The 21714-nt window shown below is 33.3% G+C and overlaps 3 protein-coding genes and 2 non-coding genes across 6 annotated transcripts; 3 read left to right on the top strand and 2 right to left on the bottom strand.

Moving 5' to 3' along the window:
* The first annotated feature begins 2686 nt into the window (after window positions 1–2686).
* On the top strand, window positions 2687–6904 carry LOC18039878 (pentatricopeptide repeat-containing protein At1g77360, mitochondrial). 2 transcript variants are annotated; one of them, XM_024182762.1, is made up of 3 exons: window positions 2687–4281; window positions 6563–6685; window positions 6821–6904. In XM_024182762.1, exon 1 carries the CDS (start codon window positions 2833–2835, stop codon window positions 4279–4281), a length of 1449 nt encoding a protein of 482 aa, XP_024038530.1. In that variant the 5' UTR covers window positions 2687–2832; the 3' UTR covers window positions 6563–6685; window positions 6821–6904. The 2 variants fall into 2 exon arrangements, 1 of the variants encoding a protein (XP_024038530.1); XR_002904969.1 differs by lacking the exon at window positions 2687–4281 and adding an exon at window positions 6184–6440.
* On the top strand, window positions 6193–6266 carry TRNAN-GUU. Its single transcript has one exon. It is a non-coding gene; the product is annotated as a tRNA-Asn (tRNA).
* Window positions 6905–7987: 1083 nt separating the features above from the next.
* Window positions 7988–8069, bottom strand: TRNAS-AGA. Its single transcript has one exon. It is a non-coding gene; the product is annotated as a tRNA-Ser (tRNA).
* Window positions 8070–15950: 7881 nt separating this feature from the next.
* Window positions 15951–19628, top strand: LOC18039877 (probable serine/threonine-protein kinase PBL7). The gene is made up of 6 exons (XM_006430565.2): window positions 15951–17063; window positions 17167–17424; window positions 17525–17697; window positions 17795–17874; window positions 17982–18129; window positions 18970–19628. Exons 1-6 carry the CDS (start codon window positions 16505–16507, stop codon window positions 19312–19314), a joined length of 1563 nt encoding a protein of 520 aa, XP_006430628.1. The 5' UTR covers window positions 15951–16504; the 3' UTR covers window positions 19315–19628.
* A 1570-nt stretch (window positions 19629–21198) lies between these two features.
* On the bottom strand, window positions 21199–21678 carry LOC18039402 (polcalcin Nic t 1). The gene has a single exon (XM_006430563.2). The coding sequence runs from the start codon at window positions 21664–21666 to the stop codon at window positions 21412–21414; it is 255 nt and encodes an 84-aa protein (XP_006430626.1). The 5' UTR covers window positions 21667–21678; the 3' UTR covers window positions 21199–21411.
* Window positions 21679–21714: the final 36 nt, after the last annotated feature.

Raw genomic sequence — 21714 nt, 5'->3', positions numbered from 1 at the left:
ACGAAACAAGAAAAAAAAAAAAAAAAAAAAACTTGTGAACATCTCAATCTCTATGGTCCTTTCCGGTTTCCAGTTTCCATGTTATACATCGAGTCACCGACTCACCTGTCGGCGTTAGATTTTCATACTCACAAGCTCAGATTGCATCTTATGGGATGACACCAGTATTGCCCAAAAAATAGCATTTCAACTTGCAACATTTCACGTATCCACAACTTCAAATTTACAAATTCAACATACCAAAATGTTATCAAGTACAACACGACACTGATACAACAGGTTCAGGGTACTGATAAGCGATGATAGTCTATTTAATTTTAGGACGGCTGTGCAATGAGACTGGATTCTTATTACAAGTCCTGAGGTTATGCCCACATTGCTTGCAGAGACGACCGCGCCATTTCCTCATTACTTCCTCCTCTCTTGTCAGTATCCGTCGCTTTTTACCACGATTGAATCTGATCAACTTATCAAGTTCTGCTCTGGTCCCAGAACTTGAAAATGCGTCTTCAGCCATGTAGTCCGATTTTTTATGTGGACTATTCGCGGCCGCGGCAGCACGTATGGGATGCATTGTGACGAAGAGAGGAGTAGTGAGCGCAGGATTAGAATTCAAACGTACCAAAACTTTGGCATGTTCATCGTCGTCTATCTTCACCGAATTCCTGGCATAATAAGGCGGCAAATTCAATTTTGGTATTATTTTCATTGTAATGACAAATTCGGTCGAACTTATCCCGATTGCATCGTACAACACACGTAGAAGCTCCTGATACTTTATATTTCTGGGTACGTAAATTTTCAGTCTTGTAGTACCCTCTGCCTTGTAGAAGTCACCGCCGTTAGAAGTCTTCGCCCAGGATCCACCGCAATATACTACTAGTCGAATTTTTTCCATATTACCTGTCATAATTATAATATGTGATCTTTACATACAATGATTTGTTGGAGCTCGATAGACAGCGGGCGAGCATAAATTAGATAAATTTGCCTAACATTGTATTTAAAAAAAAAAAAAAAAAAACATCAAAGAAATGAAACTCAGCGAGTAAACTAAGAAGACCCAATTAACAATTCATGAAAGAAATTCAAAATGCCAAGACTTACTGTCAGGAGTGGAGGCAACCGGCGCTGGAGTCGTAGCTGCGGCTTGACACGGAAGCGGAGATGGAGCTGGGGTTGAGAATCGAGGCTGGCGTTGGTTTGAAAGCAGTGTGTCTACTTTGATAGGTTTGGACTCCGCCATATTTCTTCTGTTTTAGTCAAAACTCAAAAGTGAAACAGAGCGGGTTATTACTTATTAGTAAGTATCTCACGAATTAATCTTTTAAATTCTAGCGGCTTCATTTCCCTCCAAACTCACGTTCACATAGTCCCATTTAATTTCCCTCCACACTCACGTTTACCGACGTTCATCAATTTACTTTTACATATTGCCTCAATTATCATTTTAAATATTTTTTAGGGTAAGAAATGACTAAGGTTTTTTAGCCTCTACCAAGTGAGGATTTAAATTCGGAGGTTAAAAAAATAAAATTATACTTGAAAATCACTCAATCATGACTCTAAAGTTTATAACTTATCATTCCACACTCAAAATAACAAAGACACGTTTCAATGGATCGAAAAATGATAAGCAAAAGATAAGATGAATAGAGGATCTAAATCCTTTAAGTATGAATTTTCAATTTTAGATAAATCTCACACTAGTTAGGATAAAAATTGAAATGTAAATGTCAGATCTCTATTATTATTATTATTATTATTTGTTTTCATTGTTACTTGCAATATCTAAATGTTCGATCCCTAATTCTATCATTATTGTTATTTGTTTTCATTATTAGCAAGGTAAATTTTAATTTATTTTTCATCTTACCTTTAAGAATGTACTAGATACCTTGATTATTTTATATTTTCATCTAGACAATTTATGGAAAGCTATATAAATTAATTAACAGACACATACTAGTGAGACTCGAATCCAAAACTTGAATTCTAAAGAGATCACTTGTTACCACTAAAGATATACCTTGGCCTCAAAGTTAGGTTCCTCACAAAAAAATTCTTAACACATCAATTCACCATCAAAATTTTCTAACAATTATATTTTACTACCTAGTATTTTAGTTGTTATTATTTTACTACTAAAATTTTAAAATTATTAAAAATTATTAAGGTCATAAAGGTACTTAAAGAATTTATTTTTATTTTTTTTCTTTAGACATCCTATTTACAAGCTTTTTTTTAATACAGTTATTATGATTTTATTATATTAAAATATCTCAAAATAAAATTTTTAGGTTTTAGTAACACTAATTAAATACAAAATGACTTTAAACTTAAACTTAAACTTATGCTCTCCAAATTTTATTTCCAGTTTCAAATTTGTTGGTATGAGCGAAATTAATATCGTAAATTAATTTATTTATGAATGTATGAAAAATTTTCAATTAGTGTCACTCCATTAAAAAAATTAGAATTCTATTTTGAAGATATTTTAATATAATAAAATTTTAATAATTAAAATAAAGAAAATAAAAAATACTCAGTAAATCGTATATGATCTCAGTAATTTTTTAAGTTTCAATGGTTAATTAGTATGTCAATGTGGGTATTCGATAATAATAATAATAATAATTAATATATATATATAACACACGCATGACACACCCCGAAAGAAAAATTACATCCAAATTCCAATGCTGAAAACCTGAAACATGTTCTTCTTCATCCTTGGTCATCGCAAACGGAAGCCGTTTACTGCTTGGGCTTACTTGTCTGTAATTGAACCTCAGCCGGTGTAATTCAAATTCAGTCGAATTCAATCAAACAATGGCCCGGAACGACAAACGACGCCACCACGACGACCCTTCTCCGGACCCACACAACAAACGAAAGCGATCCACTTTCGCTTCACATCTCGACGTCCCAAATTTGCCCCCAACAATCAAAACCCTCTGCGAAATCATTGCTAACACTCCGTCACCCACTGTCGAGGACGTTCTCGACAAAACCCTCATAAGGGTTTCTCAAGAAACCGTCGAGCAAGTCCTAAGGTTCTCTTATTCCCACCCGGGCCCCGCCGTCAAGTTCTTCCGCTGGTCAGCTTACCAGTTAAATGACAAGCATAGCCCTTATGCTTGGAATCTTGTTGTTGACTTGTTGGGTAGGAACTGTCTCTTTGATGCAATGTGGGATGCTATTAAGTCTATGAAGAAAGAAAACGTGCTTTCTTTAGCTACTTTTGCTTCTGTTTTTAGTAGCTATGTTGTTGCTGATAGAGTTAAGGATGCCATTACGACATTTGATGTTATGGAACAGTATGGTTGTAAGCAAGATGTCTTTGCCTTGAATTCGTTATTGAGTGCCATTTGTCGAGATGGGAAAACTATTGATGCTTGGCAGTTCTTACGTGTTGTTGATGGTAGGATTAAGCCGGATAATGACACATATGCTATATTGTTAGAGGGTTGGGAGAAGGAAAGGGATGTGGCTAATGCGAAGAAGACATTCGGGGAGATGGTGATAGAGGTTGGGTGGGATCCGGACAATGTGCCTGCATATGATTCATATTTGATTACTTTACTTAAGGGTCGTGACGGGATTTACGAGACTGTAAATTCTTTGAAAAGAATGATGGAACGGGGGTGTAATCCTGGGATGACGTTTTTCAAGTTGGCGTTTGAGGAATGCTTGAAAGGTCAGAACCTCAGAGGAGCTGAGTTCATTTGGAGCGCAATGGTGGGGCGAATTGGTTTTAGACCCGATACTCATATGTATAATATGATGATTTCCTTATATTGTTATTCTAATGAAACTGGTGCGGCGATGAAGTTACTGGATGAAATGGTTTATAATGGGGCATTCCCAGATATACAAACGTATAATATACTATTTGAGTTCTTGGTTAAGGGTAGGAAGTTATGGGAGGCTTCAGGGCTGTTCAATGAGATGGTTAAAAATGAGCATGTTCTGAATCATGAAAATTGCCGTGCAGCGGTTAGGGTTTACATGGATTCCGATGACCCTTATGTTGCTATAAAGTTTTGGAAATATATGATTGAGAACCACTGTTCTGATCTGTCGGAGACTGGCAATTTATTGGTGGCTGGGCTTTGTGATATGCACATGCTTCCAGAAGCTGTTAAATATGCTAAGGGTATGGCTGAAAAAGGAATCCAAGTGACACCTTTTGCATTGTCTAAGTTAAAACAGATCCTTATCAAGGCAAGAAAGGAAGCTGTTTATGAAGAACTTTTGAAAAAGTGCAAAGCTCATTAGGTAGGTTAGACCTAGTATTTTATTTTTCTAGATAACTTAATACGGTGTTTAAGTTGACTATTAAATTGTTTCTTTTCTTGTATATGACCTATAGAATTTTGTTTGCTAGAGAAAACAATTTGACAGCATAACATTAAATGAATGTTAGGTCTTTTGTTCCGTTTTATGATTTAAAAGTATATCTGTATAGCCAAAGGAGCAACCGGAAATATTTGTTATTGGCACTTAGGAATGAAAAGGTTCCTTTTTTCAATTTGATTGTTCTTGCCGAATTTCTGAGTTGCTTTTTAAACCTTTATATGAGGAGGTGTTTGACTATTTGCTTTGAAACTTAACTCCATACAAAATCTTTTTCTTAAAAAGGAAGCAATATTTACAACATTCTAGAAAAAAAAAAAAAACTGTTCTTAAGCAAGGTAATGCAATAGCACGATGTTTTTGTTGCCAGTTTCATAATTTATTGCCTTTTTAGACAATCTCCAAAGGTTGCATAGTAACCACGAATCGTTGCTAAGTCTGGAGGTGTACGTTACATACATCTGTCATTAATTCCAATCGTTTCTTTTACCTCCTATATTATCTTATTTTGCTTTATTCATTTTTATCACTTTTGGCCTTTGTTAGTTTGCAAGTTGATGATACTGAAGAGATGAGTTTGTTAGTATACGCAAATGACATTGCATTTACTTCTCTTAAGAAGAGCATGGGAGTCTTACATTTAATATCAGTGTGGAGGTACTTGGATTGGTAAAATGGCTTCTAAACAGTATTCAACTTTTACTACATAAAATGGAGTTAATTTGAGACTCAACCTTAGAGGTTGTCTGCTATGGTAGTGTAACTGTGCTGAGAAATGAAACAGGAAATTGAGATGTTTTACCTTGGAACTTTCTGTGGACTTTTGAAATCAACAAAGGGGATATTTGATCTTTGAAACTAAAAATTTATTATTACTATTAGCTTGTTTTTGAACCTCTATCAGTCTGATGGGAAACATTAGATGGGGACATTTTCTGTATTTGTGCGGGTTAAATGGAGAACCTTGTTGACACAGGACGAATAGTGTTTGGAAGTTTGATCTAGATTTTGTTTGTAATGCTCCCGGAAATTATTGTGCATTTGATTTTTAAATGAGTAGACAAACAAGAGGGAAAACACCTGTGGTTGAAAGTACGTACTTGTAAAGTTGTATGGGAGAAATTAAGGCATAACCTGTCCAGAACACCATCAAAGGCAAGGATAACTCCCAATAAACGAGAAGCCTTGGTATTTCCTTCTTTATGCTGTTCAATATTTTATTTTGTAATGGCTCAAGAAAACTTTTGTGGATCTCACATACTGATGTTTTATGAGAATGAATCATGTTCGTCGAAAAGCTTTTTCATTTTCTTTCACATGTATTAGATCAGGCCATGCTTTAACATCTTATTCTTATACAATGCAAAGCTTGCTGTTCGTCAGTGCTGATCTCTCAACTTATAGGTATTAGAGCCAATTTTGAACGGTTTTTCTCTTTTGGATTCTATCTTCAGCCTCCCTGACAGTTTTTATCATATGTTGGAACAACTGACTTGACAGCTTTTATTATATGTTTAGTTCAGCATGGTCGATGACCTTCGTGGAAACATATTTCTTGTTCAGTGGTGTGATTTCTATTAGTCTTTTGAAACGAAATATTGAAATGTCTGGTATGCATTTGTGAGGGAGCAAGTGCGTAAAAATGCAAACTGAAAAAATTTATCTTCATTCTGTAAATCCGTAATGACTATTTTTGCAAATCAGGACGAAAAATCACTATTCTCAGCCTGGCTCAAAATTTTTGTAGATTTCCCCTTTCTCTCTTTCTCACTCTGTATATGGGACCCATATATAAAAGATAAAAAAAACTATGTTGCACGTTAAGAAGACAAAGCTGGAATAGCTCAGTTGGTTAGAGCGTGTGGCTGTTAACCACAAGGTCGGAGGTTCAAGCCCTCCTTCTAGCGTTCATTCTCCCTTTTTTCCTGCCTTAGAGAGGCCCATCAGTGAAATACTTTTCGGCCGATTAAAAACATCGCCCGGTAACACTCCGGAGTCCTGAGGGCCCAAATGTCCTGAATCTTTTTATGAAGATAATTTTTGGTTCACAGCATGAACCACCAGTGAATCAAACAAAGATGGTGTGTTTTGTTCCAATCTTGCTGCAACATCTGTTCCACACCACATAATCTATTATTTCGCAGCAACTACTGTCACAATATTGTTTCTGTTTCATAACACACTCTCCCTCTCTCTCTCGCAGGTACACATATTCAGCATGCCACAACCACCATTTTCACTTTCCTGAAAAATGAATCAATCTACTTTGTGCAGCCGGTGGCTCCGTACTTTCCAGTCAATAACCGCAACACATCAGCTTCATTTAGTAAGTACATTTCCACAATTTCATTCCCAAATGTGCTCGTTTATTTATAACCACATATGAAAAGGGTGCCTTAGAAATTAAACAATGCGCTAGATTTTCTCCGAAACCAATCATTTGATAATTGATAAATTCCAGGATGATCAAGAGGGAGCACCGCTCTGACTCTGAAGATAAAGCAGTGTACAAATCCAAGAACCTTGAGGCCGAAAGGCGGCGCCGCCAGAAGCTCAATGATCGCCTATTGAAATTGCGTTCATTAGTCCCAAATATCACAGATGCAACTACTTACTGCTCTCAAACTTCTTTATCACCATCTCATTTTAATTAACATAGGGTGTTGTGTTGACAGATAAAAATACATAATACTAATTAAACTTATCATTTTCTTCTTCTTATTATTATAGATGAAAAAGGAAACCGTGATTGAGGATGCAATCACTTACATCCGGCAGCTGAAGGGACGCGTCTTGTTTCTATGTGACCAAGTTCTTCAAGTGGAGCCACTGGAAGAAGAGGAAACAAAGCCAAAGATTGATGAGAACGCTGCAGAAGAGATGAAGAATTGCGGAATAGAGGTTGTAGCAGCAAGCCCCCATTTAATTATTATGAATTGTTCTTCTACTTCCCCTGCTCATTGATACGATATAATTGTTGCTGGTGATTTAATTAGGAAGACGTTAAGGTGACTAAACATGGGAGGGAATAAGCTACGGATAAATATCATATTTGGGAAGAAAAGAGGCAATTTTACTAAATTGGTTGAAGCCATGAATGCCCTTGGCTTTGTATTTGGTGATACAAGTGTCACTACATTAAAAGGAGCTACTCTCTTTTCCTCCGTTTTAGAGCTAATTGGACGGGCTGAATTGAGGTAGATATTTTGGCTTCTAGCAAGGAAAAAATGGACGAATAATTGGCTTACGAATGCGCTTGTTTTTTTTTTTCCTTCCCCCCTCTTCTAATGTCAATTTTGGGAAATCACAGTGGTGATATAGGATCATCAGAGTTGAGGAAACCAGAGAGTTACTGCTAAAGATCATTAGAGGCATATGATTGAGCAATGAGCATTCTTCAATATCTCAACTCAATGAACTACTCTGATTATATAATCACGTTAGGCAATTTACTTTTTCCCTATGTACTTCAAAATTTTATTAAATAGATGTAAAGAAATGCTAATGCTATTTGGGACGGGAAATTTGTTCTTTCGAAGGACTAGTTTCTGGGCTTGGATTTGTAGAAAATTGAAGCCCCTGTAGGCTGTAGCCCACAAAGCTAAGTAGAAAATGAAAACAGGAAAATCGTGAGCGGCAGGATTCGAACCTGCGCGGGCAAAGCCCACATGATTTCTAGTCATGCCCGATAACCACTCCGGCACGCCCACTTTATAATTGGATTTTGAGAACAAGTGAAATAAAGATCAGACCAATCGAGATAGATGATTTAAGACGAAAGAAATACTAGACAAAAATTAAGCTTACTTGAGACTTTTTTTTTAAATACATATAGACCTTAATTAAACCTAGAAAATTTAAAAGAAGTTTTTGTTTTAATCTAAGAGAAATTGTATTATATTAACTACCTAGCATAACTAATCAACGAAAATAGCAAGAAAATGAATAAATACTACTAACTAATTAGGAAAAAATAATAATAACTTAATCTTAGGGGAGGTACCTTTTAGGGGGAAAAAAAGAAAAGAAAAGAATAAGCACCTTAAAGTTAAGTTGACATTAATAATATTAAGAAATAAGAACCTTTCATTTCTTAACATCAATAGACCCAAAAGTAGAACTACAAAACTATATACCCAACATCAGCAATTTGAAAATTATCACCTAACAAGAGAAGCATTCATTAATTGCTGCTCCTCATAAAAAGAAAAAGTCTGCATTAATAATTCTCTCTGGGTATCAAACATGAGGTAGAGGTTAAATATTTCGGTGCATTAACAAAGCATAGCATCACTTCACATGCCTAGCATGTGAAATGCAACGCATCCAAGCAAACACATTAATTATTATTGATGCCGAACTTGTTTATTGAAGAGGAAATGGGATAAAGGACCACGCAATATTTATTTATCTGTATTTATTGGCCATGTGATGCGAAATGGTCAAACCCTAGCTAGCAGGTAGGAATTTGATTAGGATCCGAATTCTCTCATGATCTGATCATGTTTTAAATAAATAATTTAATTATTGATTGGTAGTTAAAAAATAAAAAAATATAAGAAGTTGAATCTTATTCAAACAATATCATTAAAAGACACATGTCCGAAGATCTTAAAAAATTCAGAAAAAAATAAATAAGGAGATGATTCTTCATCAACCCATGTCACCAAGTTTCTTGTGATATAATCGGAGTTTCATTGCTTTCCGCGCCATTAGTCCATTAACAGAGTTAACTATCCTTTATAATTAGATTTGCCCGGATCAACGTGCTAATTCAAAGAAGAGAACTTAAAAAAGTAGAATACAAAACAAAGCCAATGTGATTTGTAGAAAAGAGAGGATTAATTCAACATTTACTATTTTTGGGAGGGCGGTGGGTCGGCCATTTATTTATTTAATTTCCTTTATTTGCTTAAAGTTGATGAATTTTTCGATAAGATTTTTCTTGGGTGCTGCAAAATCCCAAATTAATAAGCAATGAAGTTGATGTTACTTAATTATAACGGACACTTACCATGAAAATTTGCTACTCCGTAACCCGTAATTTTATGAAACCACGAGTTTGTGAATTTGAGCGAAGTAGTAACTCGTAATTCCCTTCTTAAAGGATTAAGATCCTTTCTTAATTTGAGTATTCTTAATTTTTTATAGATCTTGTGCTATCTGTATTTTAGTATTAGTGTATGATTAATATTTAATTATCTTTTATTTTTAATTTATTAACCACTAATTATGTTGATAAAATTTACTTAAAAAATTTGCTACTCCGTAACCCGTAATTTTATGAAACCACGAGTTTGTGAATTTGAGCGAAGTAGTAACTCGTAATTCCCTTCTTAAAGGATTAAGATCCTTTCTTAATTTGAGTATTCTTAATTTTTTATAGATCTTGTGCTATCTGTATTTTAGTATTAGTGTATGATTAATATTTAATTATCTTTTATTTTTAATTTATTAACCACTAATTATGTTGATAAAATTTACTTAAAAAAAGATCAGATCAGAAGAGGATCACAATTCCTTCTTAAACTTCGTTATTTGCACTGATTATTTTTAACGAAAATATGTGTTGTGATTTAAATTTTAGCGTCATAAATTTGATTGTCAAAATCATAATCGAAACGGGGACAATAATTATAGAATCGTTATTCATGCATGACGCATTCATGCGGCTGCGTTGAGTCCGAGTTGATTAACAACTTTTATACGCATTGCATGTGACTTGAAATCAAAATTATTCTTAGGGTTTTAAACTCACGACATCTACATGATCCGCTGCTTTATTCGCAATAAACAACAAGAATATTGCAACTTTAATAGGCAGGCAGCAAATGAAGGGCCCACTTGCCCACCCATCGCTTGACAGTCACCGTCCGATGCAAACATGATTGTTATAATGTTTGTTATTAAGTCCTTAAGCTTGCAACAAAATTAAGAAAAGTCGTTTTGCATGTGTTTAGTTTTTCGAGAAGGTAATATGGTAGTAGATAAGTTGGCTAATGTGGTCGTGGACCTTCCTTTCAATACATTGGTGTAACGATCTTCCTACTAAGATATCTAACCATTTTATACGAAGATAATATCTAACCATTTTATACGAAAAATAACATATGATATTTTTTATGTAGTTTTCTATACTTTCTTTTTATAATTTGTTTATTTTTTTTTTAATTTTGTTTGGTCGGTTGTGGGTATTGAGGTCGGATTGTCGTGTTCCCTTAAGTACGTTTTATAAATATGTATGTATGAGAGACATACAATACTATCATTACTTTTATATGCGGAGAATAAATAAAGGGATTTTATTTATGAATCACATCAAGAAATTAAGTGATGGAAGAAGAATCTATATAATTGATTAACAATATTATATATATATATATATAAAAGATGCAGGTCCCAGTTCAAGAAAATGTCAAACGAGAGATTTTGAATGGAAAATTAGAAGATTAAGAACTAAATAAAATTCAGAAATTTATAACTAATTGATGGGTCTTTGGGGGGTTATGTGTCCGTATTTTTACAAGAAAAGGACTGTTTAATGCAATTGATTAGAGTGTAATGTCAGCTGGTGACTTAACACTCAACAAACCAAGTCGGATACGCGTTTGATAAATGTCCCAAAAGACATGTTAATTTAACTATTCAGCATGCCAATTGAGCCTTTTCTTGTTATAATTTTTAACAATTTTGGCCATCAACTTTTGTTTAGTTTCTTTTCCTCATGGCTTTGTTGTTTAATTTGTTACCTCAAAGAAACATCCTAGACCTAATGGTACGGTATTGAAGTTGTCTTGAGAATTAAGACACTATTAAAATTATATCTTCTCTTAAAAAATATTTCAGATTTTTGTTAATGTTTTTCTCACAATTAATGGATTTAATTTATTAAAATTAATATCTGATTGAGTACTGATGGCTATGGAAATTTTTAATCCAAGCTTGTTTTAATCAATCCCGTTTGACATAACGAGATTTTCTTATGAAAGAATATTTATTTAATTCTATCAAATGAATAAGAATTTTTTTTTTTTGTCTGAACCACGAGGTAATCTTGAGTGGGCCCCAATTATGGAAGGCACCTTTAAGTTCGTACCACAACTCGGACTAATTCCTGCTCGTACCGGGTCGGCCTGTAAGGGGTAAAATGCTGGTCAAAGTGATGACTACATACGAGAGCGAGATTTGAACCCATGACCTCTCTTAAAGAGTGAGAGTGCTGAACCACTCACACCAACCAACTTTGATTGAATAAGAATATTTATTTAATTCTACCAAATCAATAAAAATCTGTGATGAACAAAATGTATTAAAAACAATTAAACTAGGAAAAAACAAAAAAAAAAAAGATAAAGTTGCGTATGATCTTAAAAGGTTAAAATTTCACAACTTGTAGAAGGAAACACGTATTTTACCCAACATCGGTCACTTCATCTTTTATACTTTTTCCCTCAGCTTCCAAACATTAGCTAAAAGCTGTAAAGGAAAAATAACAGAGAGCATTATTGATTTTGACAAGTTGGCACCTTCTATATGAGATTACATGAGTAGAAAACACAATGATTCCATCTTCTTTATTCAATTTCAATGTACCAGCATGTGATCTTTCATAGGACATAACATATTGTTTGATTCATTGATTGTCAAAAGAAACACTTGCATTCAACGTAGTTTCAATGATATGTTTATTTATCAATTAAGGTGGGTCTCATCGATCAACTGCCCATGATTAACCATATCCCAAACGAGTCCCATCCATGCATCCTGACTAATCTTTTTGATATATCATCAACTGGTAAAAGATGAAAAGAAGTTAATGAACAAAAATTAAAGTGTGGTTCTTACTGTTTTTGTTATAAATATTTTCAACTAAAAAATTATTTTTTTCTCATAACAATATTAACACACACACTTTTAACGATTACACTAAAGCCTTAAATCTTTTAGCTATCAACAATGATGTTCCTAATAATGATGTTCTTTAAGTATGATTTTTTAAGATGAGGCGTCAAGTAATTAAGGTATTGGGTCTACTAACCTAAAGGGCATGGATTTGAGCCATTGAAATGAGTTAATCAATGTATTGGGTCTATTATTATTATTATTTTTTTGAAGTCTGTTATATACAGATGTTACTGATATTATATCAGACATTACAATTAATATTTACAATCATACTATATAACTGTGACCACTATCATACATTGACACATTGAAGCACTTGTTCATATATTTTAAACACTCTATAATATTCGAGGGTGCCTACTTCACTCACATTTCGTAAGGGAGAGACAGTCTCCACTCAATTATGTTGATAATTGAGGGAGTATTGAAATTAACCCATATAAAGCTCTTATGGAGGCTCGAACTCTTACACTCAACATTGTAAGTGCAAGACTTCTCCCATTAAATTAAAGGCCCATTGATTTACTGGGTCTACTATTAAGAGAGATGAATTTGAGTCATTGAATATGTCATGTGTCATCTCAGTGTGCGTGTGACATGTAACAACATTTTTGGTAGATTATATAATATATAATGTAAGTGAATTACCTCATGCATTACTCAAAATAAAATTTCAAAAACATCCCTCGGGTTTTGGTTGGTACCAATTAGGTGCCGACTCATGGCACACGCCACACGTGCAAATGCCAAGGGCCACACTCAGGATTATCAAATTCTATGAATTTGACCGCAATTAAGAATTTAAGACTGACCAACCTCTACCAGAACTCTCTTATCATGTTCTTGGTCCCATTTGGCGCCCCACATCATCACAATTTCACGAAACTCATAGGTGCAACGAGGCAAAATTGGGTCCTCTTTTCAGTTTCACCAATCTTCATCACCGGTAACATCATTAAGAAGTTAGGTTAACTTAAATGTTCGTATTAATATTATTGTTGGTTTTTTTTTAATAAGTTTTTGTATCAAATGGTTTGTCAAATATAATGTGAGGGGAGATTTTCCAAAGTTTAATTCTCCATCTCTCTAAGGTAAACTCTAATAATTACTTCAGATTATCAACTCACTTTTAAGTTCTCTTATCTCTCAGGTCATTAGTAGATTTTAGTCTCAAGTCTTTATCTATATTTCACATAAGTAGACTTATTAAATATTATTTTCCTTATTAATTTTGTATCAAACGACTCCTCTAATATGACCCAACAACTAAGTTAATATATTTATCCACAATGCACGTTACGTTGTTGTTAAACAAACTTAGTAACCCAAAATGCATGCATTAATTTCATGACATATATGAACACACCATAAATTTATAACAAATCTTAAGACTCACATTTACCAACAGTGAGGTGAGATTTTTCAATTTTTGCTGGTCAATTGTCAAAGTGAGATAGGACATCGTAATCTATGATTTGTTTGTGTGGGGAGTATAGGCTATAGAGAGGGGGAGGAAAGATAATATGTAGTGACTAAGATAAAGATTTTCATTTACGTATACATACCAATAAATTGATTTGATGTTCGTGAGAATGAAACACTTCAAGACTATATTTTATTCCATTAAGTTTAGTGGTCCATTAATGTGACGTAGTCAACTAGAAATATATGTTGTATAAAATCAAATTTTACAATGTGTGTAGTGTGGATTTTTTATTTTTAATTTTTAAAACCAATAGATTTATCGTATCTTTAAAAAAAAAATGATAAACACATAAATTATTTTGGGAAAGATCCGATTTCAAAACAAAGATAATGAGATTGAGATATGTTACAACAGTGGAAATTCAATTTTCTCTATCCACAGAGCCTGCGTAATTGTTCAATTTTTTTGCAATAACAAATGAGACAAAATTTGGACAAAACAGATTGATGCTAAATTCAGAATATTTAGCAGAAAAAGAAACTGAAAGATAAAATATTTTCGACTGTTTTTGACAAAAAAGGTTGTTAAAACTCGGCCAAAAAAATTTAACTACACGATGAGGACTACGGCTGATATTTAAAGTAAAGTTGGTATAATTTTAGAATTTAGATTAAAATTTGGTTGCATTCGCCATTGACAATAAAAATAAGAGATGCATCTTCCTTTTAGGTAGAAGTGGATTCTGTTTTTGTTATAAAAGGCAAACACAATATTGGCAATGAATTTAATTAATTTTTTTTTTTAAGTGAGTCAACTGTTTAGTAGAATGTAAATAAAATCACAATTATTATCTAGCTATTAATTAAAGTCAATTACCAACACCCTCGTCTTTTGGTGTCTTGTAGTAGAAGATGGTACGTGACCAATAAAATGGAATTTCATTAATTTTATTATATAGTTTAATTTTAGTCATTATTTCCGTGCGAAATTCTATATTTTCTAAATGGTAAAAGCTCGTTTAACCATTATGTTTTGATATTGGTTTTTGTTTAATCCTTATAGATATATTTTTAAAAAAACTATCCATGCCATTAAACTATTTCTGTCATTAGTTTTTATTTTTTTACTTATTTTTACAATATTATCCTCTTACAATAATGTTCCTTTATTTTTATGGATGCTCACATATGTCCAGAAAAATTTGGTATTGTAAATGTCAAAAAATTACCAATTTTTTGACATTAATAAAAAATTAATATATTAACTCCTTAGGAGAGTGTTTTACAAAAATAATATATTTTCTTTTTGTTTCTATTTTATTTTTTGGGATTGAATTAGTAATTCAATTTTTTTCTTTTATTATTGTCCAAAAAAAAAACATCAATGTAAGATTATAAAAGCAAGTCAAAAGGAGCAAAAAATAATGAAAAGGGTGTCAATAATTTAACGGGATGTTTTAATGTATTTTAAAAAATTTAAGGACTAAACGAACCCTAGTCTCAAAATATTTGATTAAATGAGCTTTTACCATTTTCTAAACTACAAATTAAATACAACAACTCTTGGATTGGATTGTTTCATATTTTCACTATTTGATGATCATTCCATTTAAAATTACCTTTCTTTTTTTGAAAATATAAAATTACCATTAAATTCGAACATACTACATGCAGTGGTAGATACTTTAGAATGGTAGATTTATCATTGTGATAATGGAAAAACATATGAATATTTGAATTAACCCCTTTGAGTTCATTCTAAATTTATTCATCCAAATCAAGTTCAGATTGAACAAGATTAATTATGTCTCTAGTACAAATAATACAAGTGAATCTATCAACAAAGAGATCAATATCTACATTTGGAGATGTATAAAAATGAGCATGGTTAGTAGAGAAAAATAAACCTTATCATAATTGAGGATAAGTGATGTAAAAATTAAAAAAAAAAATGAAAAAAGGCAGCTAAACTCACCACATAATAATGATCATTTGATTATTATTATCCTTAGCTATAAACCCATTTGAAAATTGAAAACACAAAGATCAGCCGATGAGCAGAGAGAGTCTGTTACTTGTTGGCGGTTGGAGGGTGTTGGATTGGATGGTCACCAAAACTAAATGCCACGCCATCTTCTAATGATTATTTTCTTGTCCCAATTTTTTTTTAATTTTTTTTAAAATTTTTGGTCATAAAACTTAAAATCTTTTAATTTATAACCCAAATTAACAAAAAAAAAGGGAAAAAAAGAAAAGAAAAAAGAAATCCATTAAATTAGACCACAAACAAGCTTCCCCTATATTCCGGTTGATTCTCTCTAAATGTCAGGCTCAGGCTCAGCATTAAAAATTAAGCACACCAAACGAAACCTGGAATGGGTATGGGGTTCTGGTTGTCCACTTCAGCGTTAGCAGTTAGCAACAAGAATCTTCTTCTTTCTCACCTTAAAAATTAAATAAACACTGATTGTCTGTCATATCATCACCAAGAAACCAACTCCTCAACCCATCGTCATTTTTTTTTCTATTTTTCAAAGACCAAAACCATGACCATTGCCATTAATTTAATCACATTCTTGTGTACATACATACATACATAAACTGATGCACGCATTGTCATTTGCCCATTACCACCCATTATCCCCTCAAAATTCTCTCCCACCCTTGAAGCAAAGCAGCGGCTACCTTTAACTTTTTTTTAATTCTCTTCTTTATTTTGATTCTTTTGCTTTACCCTTTCAGTCTCTGTCTCTGTCTCTTTCTTTTTGGTTTCTGGGGTTCTGTACTCTCATTGAGATCTACTTTGTCATCAAAAATGGGGTTTTCCCAAGACACTTACTCTAAAAGCTCGCAACATAATGAGTTGTATGCTTCCTCTATTGTTTCAGATAATTACTGTGAGTACAAGGTCTACAACAAGCATTATAATGAGCTAAAAATCAAAACTTTATTGAGAAAAATGATCTGGGATTTTGGTTTATCATGTTTCTTGCCTTCTCTCAGCAATAATCACAACAATCGCATTAACGACGATGATGAGAAGAGTAAAGGTAGCAACCTGGAGCATAACAAGGCTTGGTTGCTTGCTGAGTCAGGAGGGGCAGAGTTGACAAGTACTGATCCACAATCAGTTCACTCTTCTTTCAGGTTTAGTCTCTGCTCTCAAGTTGAGCTTGAGTCCATGAACATTGGCGCTTCTGCTTCTGCTACTGTGTTAATGGTGAATTTGGAAAATGGGTTGTGTGATTCTCGTGCCCAAGAGCTCAAATGGAGAAGGATTCAGTCTCTTGAGAGGAGTATTTCTCCAGTGGCCAATTCTTTGATCAGGCTTAGCTATGGTGAAATTCTTGCAGCTACTCATAATTTTTCTAAAGGTAACTCTAATGGGTTTATTTATTTGGTTTGTAATTTTTTTTTTTTTTTGGTTGATTTTGATTTTGTATATGTGACTGTAGTCGGCTTTTTTGTGATGGATAGGTAGAGTTTTAGGAAGAGGAGCTTTGAGTTTTGTGTTTAAGGGTAAAGTTGGGCTTTTGAGAACTTCAGTGGCTATTAAGAGATTAGACAAAGAAGATAAGGAGTCTTCAAAAGCATTTTGTAGAGAACTGATGATTGCTAGTTCTCTTCACCATCCAAATATTGTTCCTCTTGTGGGATTTTGCATTGATCCAGAACAGGGTTTGTTCTTGATATACAAGTATGTTTCTGGTGGTAGCTTAGAGCGCCATTTACATGGTATGTTGTTCTCTTAGCTCTTTTTAATATAAAGTTTTTGGAATTTGATCTCAGTTTGTATGATGTTGAGTGATTTGTGATGTGTTGTGCCCATTTGCAGAGAAGAAGAAAGGAGTAAGAGGTAATTCGACATTGCCTTGGTCTGTTAGGTATAAGGTTGCCCTTGGAATTGCAGAATCAGTGGCATATCTGCACAATGGAACTGAAAGATGTGTTGTTCATAGAGACATTAAGCCCTCAAACATTCTCCTTTCTTCCAAGAAAATACCTAAGGTGAGTAATATAGTTTACTGATCTATGGAACCAGATGTTATTTTTGACGTAAGTCATATGTTTTCATTTTTATTAATTTGTGATAATATGTGTGCAGTTATGTGATTTTGGATTAGCTACTTGGACTTCTGCACCTTCAGTTCCTTTCCTCTGCAAAACTGTTAAGGGAACATTTGGGTATGATTTTAAAACCTATGGGTATTTCTTCTAGAATTGTTAACGAAGAATGTGATTAGTATTTTCCTGTTTACTGAAACAAATGGAAACACAATTTGAATTTCCAGTTACTTGGCTCCTGAGTACTTCCAACATGGAAAAGTATCCGATAAGACCGATGTTTATGCATTTGGTGTGGTACTGTTGGAACTGCTAACTGGACGAAAGCCGATTGAAGCAAGGAGGCTTCAAGGAGAAGAGAACTTGGTCCTGTGGGTAGGTTAATCTGCTAAATTCTTGAAATATCCATTCTTTGCATTGACTTGATGGTAACTGAATTAATGTCTTATTAGCTTACTTCAAAAAAAGAAGGGGGTCCCCATATTGCCTTGATATTGACAGTGCCCAAAATACGTAAACTACATATTAATGATGACTGCTTGGTCAATGAACAATTTCCCCGGGTAATGGTGTAAGGTTTGAAATCATTAGTGAAACATCACATACTTGTGGTAGAGAATAATGAAAATGACATTTCATTTTTCTACTTTATATTGAAACTAAAAAAAGATAGTAACCATCGGTGGTATATTAGTTATGAAATTGTTGTTAATTGGATCATCTAGAAAAACTTAATTTGTGGTAATTTTTCAAATTTCAGATTTTCTTATCGGCCCTATTTGGCATTGTTAGCGTAAGCCTGTGGCATCTTCACTTGAAGCATGACATTTTTGACGGGCTTTTGTCACGGTCAAATTCTGTCATCGCAAAATTTGCCATTGCGGCTTAAAAGACCAATGAAATGATTACATTACCATCTTTCATAACAGTGAGCGAAGATCGTTTTAAATGCATATGAAGACAAATTTTAAAGATTGTTGTCAATAATTGAGATATGGATATAAAAGTCTTAATGGTATTTGCTTCATATTGGCAACGCCTTGGGAATTTTGTTTGTTTACAGAATAAGCTATAATAAAATATACTGCTTAAATAATAATTCATGGAAACGGGAAGTTCTCTTTTTCCATTAATAATTACTCGTGACAGCCTCTCGAGTTAACATTTTTTATGGAAGTAAGAAACTAAATATAGGCTCTACATTGGTTTTTGCAGGCAAAACCCATTCTGCATAGAGGAATGGCAGCGGTTGAAGAGTTGCTAGATCCGCGGCTCAAATGCACTTCGAGAAATTCAGCTCAAATAGCCCTGGTGATTCAAGCTGCAGCTGCCTGCATAAGCAGTGAAGAATCTCGAAGGCCTGGTATTGATGAAATTATTGCCATACTTAGAGGGGAAGAAGAGTTAATTTACTGTACTTGGAAAAAGCACAATTTTTCCGGAATTATTGATTGTTACCCCCAGTTACAACAAACAAAAAGTGAGATGAAGAGCCACTTAGCTTTGGCAATGGTAGGAGTTTCGGAGTTTGAGGAGGACGATCACCTTTACTGTCGTTGAAACATTACTAAACGAACTGTCTGATTTTTTTTTTTTTTTAAACCGATTTCACTGTGTTGCTTGCTTAGGAGCAAGAGGTGTTAAGACACTAGTAACAGGGAAAAAAAATGTGCTTATAATCTGTACAGAGTGAAAGGAGTCTGATGATAATTTGTGTGTACATATTTTCCATTTACCTGTGCCAAAACCATGGGAAAAGTGTAATGGCCTTGCTCTGTAGAGTTTTATTTTTCATGAAGATTGTTGCTCAACTGACTTTTGACTTTCGGAGTTATTGCAGGGCTGCGCCTGGTATTGTTTTTGTTTTGCTGCTTTCCGTTTTTCAAAAATATGTGTAAAATGCGTCTGATTGGACCATCCTTGTCACTATGTTTGTATTTCGTGAAAATGAATCATTTTTATATTTACTAATTTGCGAAGGAAGTGCAAAACAATTTTTTTTTTTTATTTACTGTTGCTTAGTTTTATATTTAATTGGGTCTCTAGAAAACTTTCAACCAATACATTCACTTTAAAGGATCCTTAGTAAAATATTACAAATGTAATTTTATTTAATATTTTTATTTTTAGCAATTTATTAGTATTATTTTTTATATTTTAACGGTTGAAAAGACAAATAATAATAATAATAATAATAATTATTATTATTAGAAGATGGACGATGTTATTCTTTAGACCATTCAAAATGGATGGATATCTACAATTACTTGATTTTGTTTGAATGACGGCTTTGTCCGATAAAACATTTATAATGAATACATATTTTGACTTGATTTTGTTGCGGTATATTTATTTAATGACAAAACTACACACGTAGTTGGAATATACTGATGTGATATTCGATGTGTCATTATTATAAGATACCGAAAAGAATTAAAATTGATAGTAAAATTAAAAACTGAAAAGACAGTATTAATTTAAATCACCATAATCAAAATATTATAATCACAGACGTAAACAAATTTGGGTCAACTAATATACTCATAAAACGTGAATAAGTAAGTTGTACTTATAACGAAAAAGTTGTTACTAACAATAAAAAAGTTTACTAATAATAAAAACGCGGCTAATGATGGAATATAAAATATTTACCTATAATAAGAGTTCTATCAGAACTTCCATAGCCAGAAACTTAAAAAGAACAAAAAGAAAATCATAAATAGTGGAATTTAAATATTTTAGCAACATCCTTTCCGAAAATGCAGTGGCCATTCTATAAGGTATTTTTAAAAATTAATTATAAAATTGAAAATTGTGTTCAGGACTCGAGAGCACACACTGGCTGACTATTTCTCAGACGGTACTATCAAAATGAGAATTGCATAATTGGTTTTCAATAAATTTTATTCACAAAATATCATGTGGGGTCTCACATTTTTAGTATTTTAAAATTCGTACTCATTGCATATTGTTGACACATTTTCCTTTTGGCGGTTGATAGTCGTCACTTCGTATCATTTTATTATACTTTTGCAACACGAGTCCCCATTTCACAATCTTGAGATGGATTATTTGAGATATAAAATTCATTAAGAAAATGTAAAGAAGTAATTTAATAAGCAATAGTTATAGTGCTCATGTTTTGACATCAGCACGTGGCATTATCTTGTTAATCTCTCACATCAATTGTACTCGACAGACGTTTTGAAATCACGCCACATGTATATTTGTGTTGTAAAAAGTGGACGATGTTATCCATCAAAACATTTATGATTTGATGCTTATTTTGACTTGATTTTAGTATGCCGTATTAAATTAATCTAAAGCATTGGAATTAAGAAGTTTAAATCAATACAAGGCTCAAAGTAAAACATTGAATCCAAATTTCAATATCAAGTCACTATAGTAAATAAATATGTTGACCATATACCAGATGAGCAAGAATATTAAAAGACATGGCATAAAAATTCAAGTATCATAAAAGTTCCCTATTAATCCAAGTATCATCGCTTCCCTATTGAACACATGAAAGAGTGCACCTCACAGACATTTCAAGTGACACACAAAAACTTGGAAGCAAAAAATTGAAAACCAAAGGTCTTTTTTTTTAAAAAAAAAAAATCGCCAATGAATGAAGAAATAGAGAAAGAAAAAAGTTTAAAATATCTTAGCAACATTCTTAATCAAGCCACGGTTGGCTTCTGCAAAAGCTGTGAATTCGTCGTAAGATATGACGCCATCGCCATCAGTATCAATTTCAGCCATCATCTTCTTGACCTCTTCATCAGAGACTGAGCTGAGGGCGTTCAGGCAATCGGCAAGCTCTGATGCGGAGATTTTCCCGTCACCGTTCAAGTCGAAGCGCTTAAAGACACGCTCGCGGTCGGCCTTATCCTGTTCTTCATCAGCCATTGTTGTTTCTGTTTCTTCTGATCAACAAGTTTGGTTTACAAGTGAATG

This window comes from Citrus clementina, unplaced genomic scaffold (genome assembly GCF_000493195.1).
Source record: "Citrus clementina cultivar Clemenules unplaced genomic scaffold, Citrus_clementina_v1.0 scaffold_6, whole genome shotgun sequence".
NCBI lineage: Eukaryota > Viridiplantae > Streptophyta > Magnoliopsida > Sapindales > Rutaceae > Citrus > Citrus x clementina.
The sequence above is the reverse complement of the archived record's forward strand: the minus strand, read 5'-3'. Positions and strand labels throughout refer to the sequence as shown.